Source organism: Pseudopodoces humilis, chromosome 3, assembly GCF_049639895.1.
Source record: "Pseudopodoces humilis isolate 2021_Gansu_Grassland_sample_001 chromosome 3, ASM4963989v1, whole genome shotgun sequence".
NCBI lineage: Eukaryota > Metazoa > Chordata > Aves > Passeriformes > Paridae > Pseudopodoces > Pseudopodoces humilis.
Window position 1 is genome coordinate 62,536,669 of NC_142202.1, and position 17,075 is coordinate 62,553,743.

Sequence of the window (17,075 nt, forward strand, 5' to 3'; positions counted from 1 at the left end):
TGGACTTAAGCTGCAGGACTTACCTTTTTGTCTAGATTACTTTTCTCTGCATCCTTCTACCGATTTAACCTTCTATATTAGATCAAGTATAAACTAAATTTTCTTACATTTAAAGTCTTTTGTAGAGGCTCAACATCAATCTCTCCTCCTTTCAGGGCTAAAAGCTAAATTCTGCCCCCATGCCACCAGCTTGACCTCCATACTTGTCAAATTTCCAAACATATGTCTCTCCCCGTGAGAATGTCTTTACAAACAATTATCTCATTCTTTTTCCTAAAACACTTCTCTGATCTGTTGACAATAATGAGGTTGCCCCTACCCTTACTTTCCTGTTTACTCCAATGAATAATATCTGCTCACAGTTTCTTTGTGCTCACTTTCCGCCTATACCCATCAATTTCCTGTTGTTTAATATACAGATTGCAAGCTCCAAGAAACAGGGCTGTTGTTCACATTTGTACAGTGCTTGGCATTATGGTAGTCCTTAAATATATTCATGAATCTACTAAAATAATATAAAACCCCTAGAATTTCCCGTAAAAAAGATGCCACCTTTTAAAAAAAGAGCTAATGACCATGGAAGTGCATGTGCACATGTATGTTATGACTAGACATACTTCCATGTGTGGTATAGCAGGGACACAACACATAGTGTTCATGTCCTACATCTGAACTGTGAGGTCTTAAATTTATATGCACTCTCTCCAGAGGCCAAAGACTTGGCTCTCAGGCTTTTGAAGTGCTGCAATTGAGCTTCACTGCCACAGCAAGGCACTTCACTGCAGGTGTAGCTGGAAGGAAGGAGAGATGGCAAACAAACTACAGCTAATAACATTGCTGAAAGCACTGCTGGTGCAGAAATGAGTACGTGAGGCAAGAGAAAGCTGTGCACAAACAGAGGTAGCTAAAAACTGGCCAAATTGAGGGGAAAAAATAAATGGAGGGGAGTAAAATTAAGTTTGGTTTTAAGGACCTTGGAAATTACATATGGGGAAAAAATATAAAAGAACATATGGGGACACCTTTGCTCTTGCAGTTTTGCCAGTATCCTGCTACCCAGCTCTCGTTTGGTGAAGACACTTCCAAACAATTCAGTGCTGCTGCCTTTTTATGCCGTGAGCATGGTCTGGTGGCTGTTCCACAATATAGCACACAGGAGGAGGTTTGCTTGAATGTGATCTCCATAAAGTTTGTTTACAATGATAATCAAACATTATTGGTCTTTGTGCTGAGTACACAGTGATTTAGGCTCTCAAACCACAATAGAGCCAAACACCAGGGAAACATGGGGAAGGAGACATCTGCCAGCACATGAGGCTGTGCCCTTCCTGCTGTCACAGGAGGATTCAGAAATGGCATAAGGACTTGGACATGAGGTCCAGTTCTTGCGCTGCAATGAGCAGCATTTCTGCCAAGCAGTCAGTAATCAAGGGCCTGTGAGTGCTCTCAGCTCAGCCATTTGCAAGGTGAATAGAAAACCTCAGATTTTTAAACTGTAACCTCATGGCATTTCTGAGCTCTACAATGGCCACTGGAGCTACAAAGTGAAGCCCTTAAACAAATTTTGATGGAGTTGTTCAGCTTAAATTTTGCTCCACTATAATTAATTTCGTGCTGTTTACTTCTATAATAATCATAATTATTCAGTAATTGTTTTCTTCACAGGGCCTTGTCCTCCATTTTCTTCTCCTCTTATCCTGTTTCTTGTTGGTATAAGGAAGCATCTTTTTCTGTCTCTGTTTCTGCTGATCCCCTGGCTAAGTCTTTGATCAGCCCTTCTGAGACAAGGTGTAAGACTGGGGAGGTACTCGGGATTGTGAGGTCTAATAAACTCAATGTGGTGTTTCTGCCCTCACAGAAATACAGGCAGGGATCTCTGTCTGTTGCTCCCTATAATTAGAAGTGGAAGATAACCAGATGAATGGTGCTGTGGGTTCAGAAATTAGACAAGTCCCAGTTAGTTTCAGATTCCCAGGTGGAGAAGGCATCTGGTCACTAGCAGACTCTTGGACCACAACATGAGGAAGATCATGCTCTGGAGCAAAGCCTCTGCAAGGCAAGGCTGGCCAACAGAGGGAACCATGTTGAGAGGATGGGAACCAAGGTTCCCTTGCTGAGCAGGAAGGAACCAGGATGAAAGCAGTCAGGAATAACCAAGCAAGGGCTGAGAGGCATGAGCAAGTCTTCAGTAGCTGAAGGCCAAAACTGGGACCAGGGCTAAGGCAGGCAGGAACAAGGACCAAAGGGCAGGAGGAAATAACTGGAGCATAGCTGCAGCAATGAGAAATACTGGACTGAAATGGTTAGCACTGCCTTTTATACCTGACAAATACAGCAAGCCACCTGTCAGCCCGTACACCTGGAAATGGGGCTGCTGCCTGACCTCTGCAAGGCTTTGCAGGGGTTGTCTCCAAACTTGTCCGATGCTCAGTAAAGAAAGAATCTGTAAAAGACCTCCACTCAGCTAAGAGAACAAGAAAAATTATAATAAGCTAAGACAACAATAATATTTTGAACAATATATTATTTTTATAAACTGGACAGACCTGAGCATTGCTGAATAATGGCCATTTGCTTTCAAATTTTCATCTCTAAGTGCTGAGCAAAAAAATATAGCCCTGCAATACAGTTTTTGACTGACAAATCATTCTAAGAATTAAATCTGTGGTAGACTGAATTATTGTAGAAATTATCAAATGAGTCATTAGGAAAAATTGTTCTTAGCCAGATCACTGCTAGGGGCAAGCAATAAAGAGAAGAAAAAGAAAAAAAGGAGAAAAAAGAAAATGCCTGGGGCAGTGGCCTCCAAGTGTGACTGCCACACTAATAAATTAGAAAAAGAGTCATTAGTAGGTGCAACAAAGTGGAGAATTAAGGCCCAAATCTATGAAAGTTAACAATCCAATGCTAATGAAGACCTATCTAGATATTTGAAAGGAAAAGCAATAAGGAAAACTTTAACAGGAGTCATGCTGATAAAAATAATTTAGTACAAAGCTATGTTCATGGCATGTAGGAAAGTGCAAGGAGCTCACACTGACTGTCTTAGCAGGACAGGAAGTCACTCTAAGGCTGTGGGCAGGTGTCCTTCTCAGGGCCACTGGAAATAATTATTTAGTCTGGCCCACCCACAGCAGCTCATCACCATTCCTCTTGAAGACTCTGCTATCTGTCAGCCTGGAGTGAGCTTGCATGGCCACGACCTGCCGTGTTCCACCTGCTAATTTTGGCTGAAGCCCTAAGAAGCTAGTCAGCTGCCCTCGAAGGGTGGTACACCAGGGTGGGTAAGGGGGCCAGCAGCCCCACATGGACATCTGCAGGCTGTTCCTCTTGGGGATCCAAGCTGCCTCTCCTCTGCCTCAGGGGATGAAGGAGGAGATGCTCCCCATTCGAGGGCCTCCCTTCAAAGACAGGCCTCCATGTTCAGTACAAAGTAGCAGGAAAGGACTGATATTGAAGAGGATTCTTTCACCAGCACAAGAACAAAACATGCCTGAAAATATTTCACATGCAATTTTCAGCTTGTGGAGAGTTTCAGATTTTGCTGATTTTTTTCCTGATTTTGAATATGAGCTTTGTCTATTTTTCAATGCCAAAACATTTTAATGTCCAGGAAGACCACACCCAAATCAGCTGCATCATCAACCTGAGCATCTTTTCAAATGATCTGTAGCCTCTGTTACCAGAACCACCACTAGTTACTACCTCATTTCTGCTACTGGCTTGACACAACTGCCTGGGATATTGCTTCATGGTCTGAATGCCTTTGTGGTCCCCTCCTGAAACAAATAATTAACGACGAGTAATATTTTCACAATGGTTTGATATGAAATGTATCTTTCTTCAAGAAACCAGATGATAGCAGTTCATTCCCTTTTGACATGTGCAGATCTTTCCCAGCACTTCTGCAATGCCATCCTTGAGTAGATAAAAATTGCATGGACTATAGTTAAAAAAATGTATGCAAGGTAAGTATATTACCCTGGCTGTTACAATACATTTGTTTTATTAAGCAGTATTGCATTGTGACGTGCTGCTGAAATGGAAATGTTACTTCCTTCAAGCTTTACATTATGTTATTTAGACATTTTTAAACTTGGGGCTGACAATCCCCACAGGAGGTGGTGATGGATGCAAGGGGAATGGCAGGGTAGACAAGCGAGGGGGAAAAGAAATTATCATAGATGAAGGCAGCAATGCCACCATTTTCCCTTGTGTGATTTTATTTATATAGTTGTCTCATACCACAACCCTGTCTCCTAGGGATCCCTTGAACATCAACTTCATTAGTTACGAAGGCAGCAATCCATAACCAATTTTCTTTTCATGTCAAGCTTGTTCATGTATAAACCCAGCCCTTTTGTTGGAAACATTTGCAATTAATCCCACAAACAAAGAAAATGCAAATCATACAGTCTACCCTAAGCAACCCTTCTGACTCAAGGCCCTGACCACCATCTATTATACACTAAAATGAATTGAAATTCCCACTTTGAGTCTAACCTAATTTTCTAGTGATAATAGGCATGGATTCCCAGAAGCATTCTATGCATCTAGATAGTAACATCCTAATTTCCCTTCCTGGTAAATGTTTTAAATAAGATTTTAGCACCAAAGGAAATTAACCTTTAAATTAATTGTAATTATAAAATGCCATCACTGATTTTGTCTTCAAACTAATTACTTGCTATTATTTAAACAAACTGCACCTCCTCAGAGCTTTTAAGTTTGTTTCTCTCTGCAGTGCTGTGCCAAATGATCACAGAGCAGGCTGTGTAATGTCTGCCAAGCCCTGTGACACCTTGGACTGCTCAGGTCCATTTGCATTTCAAATGCAGCCGGTTTAACTTGTCATATCTTCCTGCCATAAACTTGTTCCCCTGTGCTTCAGCCTCGCACTCTGCAGCTCAGATGTTTTCAGCCTGTGCCTTGGAAGCAGCGAGCACACCTTAGGGGACAATGATTGCCCGTGCTCTGTGCAGAGGAGAATGAGACACTCAACACCAGCCTTCTGCTCTGTGAGGGGCCCCCTCCAAGACAGGACATGACTGGAAATAATAACACAGGAACCAGCTATTGATATGTGCAAAAAATTGATGTTTTACAGGCATCTCAGGGAATTTCCTAAATGTTCCTGGTTGCACCATCGCTCTCCAAGGCAGCTGTCCTTAGGATGACAAACATGAAGCAGCACCTTGGGACTTCAAAGGCTTCTCTCTCTCCACACTTCTATCAGCATCCTGACAGCTAAAGGCATCCCATTTTCCTCCCTCTGGTTTACTTAGTTCATGTAGCAGTCACCACAGTAAATGAAACAAGTAAATGGAAAAAGCTTCTAATTGAGCTGCAGGATGTAAATTGTAGAGTACAGCTGAGAAAAACAAGCTGAAGCTTCAGATTTATAGCATATTCCTGGCATCCACATTCACAATGACCTGTTCAACAATTTGGAGAACAACTGTGTTTTAAATATTGGCTTTTATTTGTTCCTATTATTATTTGTTGCTGTGCTGCCTCTGCAGGCTGTCTAGGCTGTCCCGTGCACCAACCAAATAAGTTGGACCAGTGACTCCCCCTGTAGTGAGAGAGGTGTCGACCACAGATAGAGCAGATTGCTCTTTGGGGTTACATCCCTTCCTCCACTGACTGTGGTGGAAATATTGATTGTTACTTTAAGCTGCAGGCCTACTTCCATGTGGCTGTAGGAGTGTGAGATGGACATCACCTGTGACATGGAAAAGGTGAAGATGGAATCACTGGTGTTTTCCAGAACAAGACTCAGGACACACTACACAAATGGTACGTGCAAAACTAACAAAGTGTATAGCTGGGGTATGGGATCTCCTTTTCTCAGGAGGCTGTTTTATAAAACCTTTCTGGGTTCAAACATAGTTGGACATTTTCAGGCAGACAAGACCACTGTGGGAAACTAAATACAGGTAGACCTCTCATGGCTAAGGAAGTCGATGAACACCAAATTACCATCAAGAATTTCTGGGAACCACAAACTTGAGATGCAAAACAAAGAAACAGAATTAATACTCAAATGTTTGCTACCAGTTTCTCTTTCTCTTTGTTTTAGAGATTTTTTTAAAGCAGGAATGGAAGCTGAGGTATTATTTCTCTGTAATGTCTCACTAAGCAGATTGTGAAAAGCATTTGGCACAGAAATGAAACGATACCTAAGCCTATTCTGCACTTCAATAGTGCCTTTCATCCCAGAAGCTCAAAGTTATGAAGCAACACGCCTGTAAGTTTGTCCCTGTCATTATTTCCCATTTTAAATATGGGAAACAGAAGCATGGAGAGGTTAAACAACCTGCCCAAAGGTGGAAGGCTGCCTGTAACAGAGATAAAAAGGAAATGTTTTTCTATTTATCCCATATCCATGTCAAAATTTTACATCTCTCACATATAATGTATTTAATATTGTCTTTTAAAAGAAAATCTTTTTCATCACTTTATTCCTTCCCAGGTCAGGCCTAGGATCCCAGAATGGATTATTGTTTGACACCAATTTTATTGACACATAATACTGTATTGCTCACCAGAAGATATTTCCTGTCTAGAGTATTACTGTCTTGCTAAACATTTTCAGTAATTCAAATGGAGTCTTTAATCCAAATTTTTACTGGAGGAGGAGGAGTGAAATAATTTTAAAGGGTTATATAGAGCTTTACTTCTGTGCCAAGAAATCCCCAGTAGCAGGGTTCCAGAGAATATGCAGCAAAAATCCTCTAGACAAAGTTGCAATTTATTTTGCTTTGCATTTTAACTGGAAACAATGCCAGGAGAAAAGAAGAAAGTGAATGTGCAGATTGGATCCCTGTTAGCATTAGATGGTGCAAAGGTTGTACCTCATGGTACACAAGGGAACACTCAGAGGGGCCATATTTGTTCTCTGATTGCCTTGCCATTGCCTAATAGTAGGTAAATGCTATTTCTGCTCCCTCTCTGGGTCAGCAAGAGAGCCTTCTAGGTTAGGGTTTTACTCTGAGACACAGACTAAATTAGAGATTTTTCTCTTAGCTGGGGTTCATTCCTAGTCAAAGCTGTTCCTCTTATAACAAGCAAGTCTCCTTACCCTCAACAGAACCTGTAAGGTGAGTGCAGAATTCCCATTTCAGTAACATTTAAGTAAGATTTCTTTCTTAATGGCTTAAAGACAAAAAACCCTGGGAAGATGCTGCTTGACTGCTTATATTCCAATGTTTCCCACAAAATGTCTATACAGTTAATGAAGTTTTCAAAAATGCACTGAATTTTCTTTTAGTAAGGCAGAAACAGCTTATAGCAGGGAACCAACTTGCTAGTGAGCAAATACACATTAAATGAACATTTAAATGTTATTAAAAATAACGTGCAGCCTTTGAAAAATGCAGGCCTAACATGACTTTGGGAGACAAATGAGGAGCTCCGATAACTTCACAGTCATTGAATGCCTCCAAGTAATGGCTGTTGCTGACATTTTCATGTTTTAATTTTAATTCCTGCAGCTAATAATGCTAATGAGGTAAGAATGGCACTGGCTTAGGCATTCCCATGGCAGTGGTGAAGAGGAGAGCGTGGAGCTGGCAGCAGTGCTGCTGGGGACTCATCTTCCCTTGTCTTTCCCTGAAAAAGACCTAAGGCATTCCAGCCTTCAGAGTTCCTCCTTCCTATGCAGCCACAGGGAGAATGTTTGGGAGTGGCAAACCTCCACTGAGAGAAGCAGCCATGGAAAAGCTGCTCTTGTTGGCCCCTTGGACACAGGTACTGCAGTTTGATTCTGGTGTACCTGGGGTTAGAGCACTTCTGGGACTGTATCAGGAGAGAAAGCAACTTCCTCTTTAATCCTTGGTGCAGAATTAACCCAAAGCAGATTGTTCTCCTGAGATCTAGCACAGACTTGAGCTTTGATTTAGGGGGCCTGTGGCTGGATTTATTTGGTGTATGAGTAATTAAAACCTTTAAGACTTGCTGATTCAGTCCTAATTATGACCATGATTTGATCACTGTATTGCTCCATTCCTAATCCTTTAGTGAGGTTAGAGCAGGTTAATCTTAGTGAAATGTTCACTTAATTCTACCCTAACTCATTTGTTCTCTTAATAAAATCCGCAAAAAGAATGGAGAAATAGTCATTCTTTCAGCTTGTTCCAATAACTCTGAGAGCAAAGCTAATTCAGATGAAACAGCTTAAGAGCAACTTGACTGTGTTTCTACAGTTGAGGCTCTGTGCCAACAGAAGATGAGACACCTTCTATACTCCAGAGCAGTGTCATTATCTTCATCTGGCTAAAATTTGGAACATGCCCAGGTTTGGCTCTTGAACAAAGCTTTTTCTCCAGTCTTATGCCTTGCTGCTCAATACTGCCAGGTTCAGTGTTTCTGCCTCTTTTGCTCCTTTTGGGCTGCTGTTGTTCCCATGGACCATTAGCAAAGCAGAAGAAATGGAATTGAGTGTATGGGTGTTCATTTTGTCCATAATAAAAAGCAAAAGACTTTTTCTGTTGATTCTATCTCATCAGAAAGTACTTGTGGCTAAATGACACTTTGCTATGACCCAATACATTTATTCTTACAGTTCTCTCTACTTGTCTGTAAGGCATCCCATTTTTATAGGCATGAGTGGGCATGAAAGTCAGAGATCTAGATTTCTTCTGTGATGTCTGTGAATATGGAGGTGGGTAAGAAGATGAAAATGTCCCTCTGTTGCTCTGCATGGACTACTTCAGTGCTGGGAAAGCAGGGCAGTGTGGTTGTTGCTTTCTGGTGACTGTTTTTACCAGAGGATCTTTCACAGCTGACATGTTGCTAGCAAGCAGAGGGAACACCAGCTGCCAAACTTCTTTGAAACACAAGTCTGGCCTCACTCCTTATCAGGTGTGGAGGCTAGGCAGAGGTTGGGGGTAGCACAGTAATTTTTTTTCTCCTATGCTAGATGCTCAGCAGCTTTGGAGGAGGGAGTACACTGTGAGTAGGAGAGACACCTTCATCCCTCTGTCAGAGTTTGCTCCATAGCAACAGGCAGGTGTGAGGAACTGGAAATGTGGAAGAAGAATCTATGGAAAGAGAAACATAGCTCGGGGATCTGGAGCTATCTCAGATCAAAGACTTTGTGCAGGAAGCTCTAGCAATGAATCTGGGACTTATTCCACTTTTCCTGAAAACTTTTCTCCTTGGCATTCACTTGGTCTGGATGAGATGACCCCATCTGTGATTATATGGAGAAAGTCAATCTTCAGTGTCTTCCTCCGGAGTACAAATACTAAATAACATCACATCCATATGGGATACACTTCTCAGAAGAGCATGATAGATGGATGTGTTGCCTCAAGGGATGGAAATGGCTTGAAAATGTATCTAAGAAAATAAAAGAATTTTAACTTAAATCTGAGCAGGGGGTATTTGTACAAACTGCAGGTCCTGGCTGTCACAGTGAACACTTAGTACATGGCAGAGTGGATGTCTGAGCAGGGAGAAAACCAGAATCATTCTTACTTGCTGCTTCATGAGGTCTCTCAGTAGAAACTAAAGCTGTTTTAGTTTTATGATACCTTGAGGGGCTAGATCCAATCTGAGCATTGTTACACTGTTGGCACAACTCGGTCACAGAAGTTCCCTTTCCCTTTTTTGCCAGCCAAGCTTCCAAACCTCAGCAGAGGGGAAGCAGTAGCAGCTGAGCTTGTGCTGGCTTCAGTTCACTGGGTGGGGATTCACCCTGGTGCCTCTGAGAGGTGCTGGCAGATGGGTGAGATGCTCTGACTGGATGAGGAGACCTGGCTGGGGTGTATGAACAGAGTAATAATGAAATCTAAATGACAAAAGTAATGACAAAATAGTCAAGGTGATGGCAAGAAAATGTTAAAAGAAGCATGACAATCTGTGGCTGCTGAACAACAGGGAGCTCTTGCTGCAGAGAGAAGAAAACAATACCATATTGGCTGTGGCACTTTACTGCCAGGAGTGCCACTTCATGAACCAGGGGAGAAATCTCTCAAATGTACTCTGATTTCTGCGCTTGATTGGTGAGCCAAGTCTCAAGTTCCTTCCTCACTTTTTACTTATATCATGCCCTAAAGCATTACAGAATATTAAAAAAAATAAATATATTTAATCCCTTAGAAGAGAGGGCAGAACAGTATTGAATGGGATTTCATTTTGGGGGACAAGAAATAACTCTCCTCCAGCTCTGTGAATAATGAATGCACTTAATGGGAAAGCAGGAGAATATTGGTGTATATAACTGGGCATTTCCCTAAACAGAAAATTCTATTTGTGACATACCCCTGCTCCACACAGCTGTCCCAAACCCTTTGTACTCTTTATACCTCCCTCCCTTCCACAAAAACACAAAGACAAGTGAAATGAGCATAGTGGAAACGACCTCCAAAGTGTGGTGGTTTGATTTCAGCACTAAATCTCCCCTTGATGGTTCACAGTGACACTGTATTGCCAATAGATTATAGGGTTGTAGCTATTTTCCATGCAGGAGAACACACAGAGGAACCCCTGCCAGCCCTAGCAGTGCTCTCAATCAAATAAAAACCCTTTAGCTTCCTGTTGCAGAGCTCTCCCTAGGATTCATGTATATTTTATCAAAGTTACATGCAGTTCTGATACTCATTTCTAAAGTGCTTTAGTATGAATCCCAAGATGTACTGAAATGCTGCACTGTCCCTTTTTAAAAAAATACAGGTTAGAGTAGAGGAAAAAGATGAAATGTCTTGACTCTGCAGCATGCGACGAGCAAATTTTGCTCAACAGGCTTCTATTGATAAAAATAAGCAGAAGAAACACAAACCTACATCTATATGAGATCATTTCACTTCATGTAATTGTACCCTGGGAGCAGCAGGAAGAAAGAGGAGCTCCACTGTTTCACCTCTCATAAATGAAGGTCCTGCAATGATCTAAAGCTATTTTTTTGCCAGAAGTGCTTTTACAAGACAACATACATGCCAACACAAAAGAGCTATAATGTCATTTGTAGCCAATTACTCTGAAAATAGTTAATAACAGCCTGGAGCTAGGAAAACTAGGAAAAAAAAGAAGAATTTGAATTTACTAATTGGGATTTTTTTCTTTCTATTTTTTAAAAACAAAAACAAAACAAACAAACTTGTTTTATGTCTTAAGCTAAGCTGTGAGATAAAGAGTTGCAATGATCTTTCCAGAAGAAAGGTGTTTGTAATTTTTAAACAGTATCTCATGACTCCTGTGTCTCTCAGATATTTCCAGATTTTAAACCAAGCAGGACAGACAGAAAACATGACCTGGCTACAGTATAATAAGGCATTTAGGTTGAAGTCAGCAAGAGCCAGCATAATGGAGAGGTGTTTTTAAAAAAAATTAAAAAAGAATTCATTTTGTATGTAATAAAGCTTTAGTACTTACAGCTGTCCTCTTCTTCAGTAATGCACTTCACAACATAACAGGCATAGATGAAGCCTGCCAGCTGAAAAAAAAAGTAATAGTGTTAGATGTAAGACTGATACCATAGAGAAACAAGAGATGGCTTTAGAAAAGTGACTACAGAAATAGAAATAACAAAATTCAACTGACTTTGATGAGGTAAAGATAATTCTCCACAACAGTTTAATAATTTTAATTAGAAATAGGGGAATTCTGCATCTTTCTTGAAAAACACATCCTTCAATAAAATTTGAAAAAATTGATCAAAATTTTCTCAATACCTAGTTGACTTCTTTTTAGTTATTGAAAAAATAGAAAAGTGAATGGGTATTTGGATGGATGAACTCTTAGCTACTGAAAATGTAAATATTTCCGTCAAAATCAGATTCGCTATGCAACAAAACCTCTCCCTCTAGCAGAATTTTTTTTTAAATCAGAACTGTGCCAATTAAATCAAGGACAAATTCAGTGCACTTGTAAACCAGCTTTATAATGATATTTTATCAGTTGAAATTAGGGCTGTGGATTAATGGAACTTGTTCCCATATCTGCAATAGTCCCCAAGCCTCATGACAAGTCACTTTGCATAGTACTGGATGTGTTTACATCAGCATCTCACACAGGAAAATTTGTATCTTGTTCCCTTCAATCATCTCTGCACAGCACACCCAGAGTTGAATTGTAAACAGAAGCAATGGAATTTAAAGAAAATGGAAATCTGGAGTAGTTATTGAAGTACCACTTGAAAAAAATGATAATAAAAAAAATGCCAATATCACACATGCAACAGGCCAAGTATCATGTGAGTCAGCTGCTGGTCCCTCCAACAAATTCTGTTGTTGCTAAGTCAGACCAGAAGTAAAAGAAAAAATACTGGAGCAGCAACACGTGTCATATGTTGCCTGCTTTGCCAACTTCACTTACAGGTAGGTCTGGAGAGTTTTCTCTACTAAATTACAATAAATCATTTTTCATTCTTTAGCTCACCACTGAAGTTTGTGTGGGAGGACGTCAAAAGAATTCCAGTTATTTGATCTCTGCACAGTGAAAAGTGAGCTGTGCTGCCAAAATGTTTTATTCTGCACAAGCCACCTCACAGAGATGCTTTCAGGAGCTGCAAACCCACCTGTCCACTTTGGGAATTTGTTCATTATATGGATAATAAAAATGCCTAGAGGCTTCAGCCAGGACTGAGCTCTCTGTGAATGGTGCAAAACCCATAATCTCCAGCTGAGGGAGATGATGATCTTAACCTCAGTTTGAGTAATCAGTGGGTTGGACAGTAGAAGAAGTGAAATTTGAGGCCATGCATTATGAATGTTGGTTTGTGAAAATGGATTTTTTTTTTCATTAATCCAAGGCATATGTTCAATCACTGCAATCCTGTGGGTTCTTAAAGCCCTTAATATTACCCATATACAAATGAAATGCAAACAAATCCATCTTGTAGTTCCTTCATACCTGAGGGAGTGACTATGCCTAGTTTATTCCAGCTCTTACACAGATATTCCTGGAATTTCTGTCAGTTTTCTATATAGAAAGCTACCTATACCCACAAGTTCTATCTTCTAATAGCTGTATGGGTAAGAGATAGTAAAAGGGGGAAAAAAGGGTCAGCCTCAAGGCTTTCCTGAAGAAATGAATACGTGATTTGGAGATCACACTGAAGACAGCATAGCTGTTGTCTGCTCACCTATGTTTAAATTCCTAGTTTAAATTTCTGCTGGAAGCTCAAAAGCTTCATTACAATGGAACTAAACCATTAATTTTGTCATTTATTATAAATCTGCCTTAGAGTGCTGCTGGGAAGATTTTACACCTGGGAAGGATGAAATATTCACTGCTGGACACAAAGAACGCACTGTACCAAGAAGTGGCATTCAGCTAATATCAGCATTTCATCTCTCCTTTATTGGATCACTCTTCCCTTTTCTTTCTTGGCTGCAAGACAGAGGGCTAATTTGCTCCACACTGACTTATACCCTGCATAACCCCATTGACCTCAATGACATTACTCAAGGTTTAATTCAGCAACGAATTAGGCCCAGAAAGGTTGTTCATAAATGATTCCATTCTTGGATGTGAACCTTGGCTTAATAGTTTCTCTGTTCTCTTTTTACAGACCATCAGATCCAAGATAGCTGAACAGTTGCATCTCTAGCAGGCTCCTATGGTACTCCTTTTCTTGCACTACACTTGAATACTTTACTGTCTTCTAAACCACTACAAGTTCATGTGTTATTAACTGAACTTATTTTACAAAGCACAGCAAACAAACTGTATCACAAATGGTGTTTACAACTGATCTTTTAATTGTATTCAGTTACATTGCTTAAATCTCTAGGGAACTCCTTTGATATATAAGTAAATCCTACAGCATTTTATCAGATGAGTTTGTTGATTAAAAGAATGCCTTAAAGCTCAAATTGTTCTGATCTAAGTATGAATGTCAGGAGTTTTTTCCCCATGAGATAATCAGAGTTCATAAAAGAACCTCCCCTTCTCCCACATTTATCCAACCCTTTGCTTGGTAAACATAATAACTTTGTTTTTATTTGAATCTCACATTAGTTTTTTTCTTTCTTCTCCTTTTTTTTTTTTTTTTAAACCAAGCAATGTATCACTTCTGACACAGTGACAGCTATTCAAAATTTATCTTTTAATTGCATCAGCATCAATGCAAGCTGAGGCTCAGAACCAAAAGTAGCAGTTTTCACTTTCATGATACTCCATGACCTGAGCCCATGGTGACTGCAGAGATTCCAGAGATAGAGACCAGAAACATGTTTCCTCCCCTGCGGACTAGGACTTCCCATAAGAAGGGTACAGCTCATTTATTCAGATAGCAGAGATTTCTTGGGGACTTTAGTCAACTAAAATGTTCAATGAATTCCCAAATGGATGGAGAGGTCTCCCAAATTTTACCACCTTTTCTCTCCAACAAAAAGCACATCACAACATACTTTCGTATCACAAAAAATACCCCAAAACTCCCAACAAATCCAAACAAAACACTGAATACACTCTTCACCCTGGAGAAGAATATGAGAGAAGAAACCAAACCAAAGCAAATGATAGAAGTTAGTTAGGAGACACTGAGAAGAGTCTTCCTGATTCAGTAGCTCCAAAAGTTTTTTGTCTTACATGAGAAGGAAGGAAATGAATCCTCAGAGACAAAGAGAAGGTGCCTGACTGTCTCTGAAAATCAGTTTAAAACTGGTAAAGTTGGCTTGAAAAATCTTGTTGCTTTGCATCCCTACCTATTTTTTTTTTAATTAACTGAGCTTTGTTTTTTATAAACCATGCAGTGATAAAAAGAAATAGGTGCAATGAGCAGAAGATAATTTCTGGATCCCAGACCCATCAAGATTAGGTGTCTACATCTGTCCCACTCACATTTTAATGCTGTAGTATGGGCCTCTAGAGGAGAAGGAACCATTAACAACAATCCTGCTCATTTATACATAGAGCAATTAGTGAATGCATGTTTTTATGAATCTCATTTTCTGCACCTTGGAAAAAAATCTGTTCTTTACAACTTTCCCTGATATGTCCATATGAGAGTATAAATGAATACTGCTCTTCCTAAAAGTGACACATTACCTATGCCTGCACCAGCTTCCTGGGTGTACTTTGATGTCATCTGATGACCTTAATTTTATAAACAATGTATAAAAAACAATTTTATTTGTTGTTGTGGGTTTTTTGTTTTGTTTTGTTTTTTAATCCATAAGCATGTTGAAAAAACCATTTTTCTTTGGTCAAGAAAAAAAAGAAGACAGGTAAAGCCTAAAATAAATCACCAATAAAACAGCATTACTGAAGCTTTGGTAATAAGATTAACTACAAAATGAAGTTGATGCATTTTATTGCCTTATCATAGCCATATAAGGCTATGATAAAAAAAGTAGATCAAATATTCCCACCTAAATGTCCTGTTGCACCACTAAAGACTCTCGACAGATCCTTAATCTCTGTGAGTTTACTTCCAGACTTCCTCAAAATGTCAAGTGCTGTGATCAAACTTAATCAGAATCTGTATTGATAAAAATCTTCTCTTGGTATTTTTTCTCTCTTCTTTTAGGGAAATAAATGTTTCTTATACACTGCAAATTGCACCAGATTTGGAAAAAAGCAAAATATAGGCTAGTTCAAGCAATAATACAGCAGAAATACATGGATGTAATTCTGGCCCTGGAAATGCTATGCTGCAAAGCTGTGATGTTACATGTCTAGCCATGCGCAAATTAACTGTATTCCTTGAGCTTACAGTGGTCTGCCCACATAAAACCTTTGTAGTGCTGTGTATTTAAGGGGCAATGTTTCTTTAAAATGGATTTTCGGAGTTTGGAGATATATAGCTATATATATACACAGGCACACACACACATTATGAGCAGCTGAAGAACTGGAGCATTACTGTCTAGAAAGCTTTCAGTGTATTGATTCTCAGAAGAATCATACTCATTATTTAGCAGGAAAGGTGAGGCAGAGACCTTTCTCTCGACGTCTGTAGATTTAAGTCGGTGTCATGGGGGTTCTAAAGCTGCCCCCTGCAAAAACCCTTTCAAGCATGATTTCACTGCCTTCAGCAGTGCTGCTTCAGTGAGTGAACATCATTGCTAGAGTTTAATATAAAACTCAAGCTGTGTTCCATGGAAACTACTCTGTTGAGGTATGCTTTCATTTGTGCTTACATTTAATGTTATGAGAACCCTGTCATTCCTCCAAGTTTAACTCTCTTTCATCACAAAAGGAGCCAATAGGAAAACTATTGGTATAAGGACAGATTCCTGATAAGAAAGGTAGACTGTGTGGCCTTGCTGTTATTCCTTTGCAGAATTAACTATCTATGTGCCGTCCAGAAAGAATATTGAATTTCTATGGCCAAGTAGCTTTATTCTGTGTAATAAAATAATTACTTAAAAGAGCCAATGTCAAACTGACACATCCGCAATAATATCTAGTGGGATCTTAAGAAATTTAAAAGCAAGCCAAAATGATAACTTCTTGCCTGTGTAGTCATCAAATTATTTTCCTTTCCTGCAAATTCAGCCCCAAAGATTTGGATATTTTTTTTTTTTTTTCAGCAGACACAGTAAAACCATGAATCATAAATTCAGATAAGTCTAGGCACCTTGAAAAAGAGAAATGTGATAAAATTTGCATTTATTTCAACTAGTGCATCATAATCTTTTTTATATCAGCTGTCTAGAAGGTGCTTAATATAAAACCTTCCTTTATTTCTCAGTGGACTCTTCAGTTTTCTGGAGATTTCCTTTTTGTATAAGCACTTGAAGATCCCATGAAGACCTACTAGAAAGCCTTTGTTTGAAAGGCTGCTGGGTGCTTAAGAGTGGTTCTATCTTGCTCAGGGTTCCCTGAGCATCTTCCCTGGCAAGCTTCTGCCCCTGATGAATTAAGAGGCTGCAGGGACACTGAAAACCACAGCACTCTGTCTTGTCACAAAGTAGCCGTGAAAACCTTTAGCAACAGTAGAAAGCAAGAGATACTTACATTTTTGTAGCTCTACTGCAGACATTTGGCTCGACCCAAATTTCCGGAATGTTTAAACTTTAGCGAGAGTTTTCTGCAATTTTGACCTAAAACTTTCTACAAATCTTCACCCTTCCTAGATATTTCAGAGTGATTTATGCTTTTGATAACCACATGATATT

General features: G+C 39.7%; 1 protein-coding gene across 2 annotated transcripts in view; it reads right to left on the reverse strand.

The window, feature by feature from the left end:
* Positions 1–17,075, reverse strand: part of NKAIN2 (sodium/potassium transporting ATPase interacting 2) — a 523,842-nt gene that overhangs the window by 15,568 nt on the left and 491,199 nt on the right. For both annotated transcript variants that reach the window (XM_005518328.3, XM_088052854.1), the window contains exon 5: positions 11,380–11,440. In XM_005518328.3, coding sequence (XP_005518385.1) covers positions 11,380–11,440 — 61 coding nt within the window. The remainder of the gene's footprint in view (positions 1–11,379; positions 11,441–17,075) is intronic.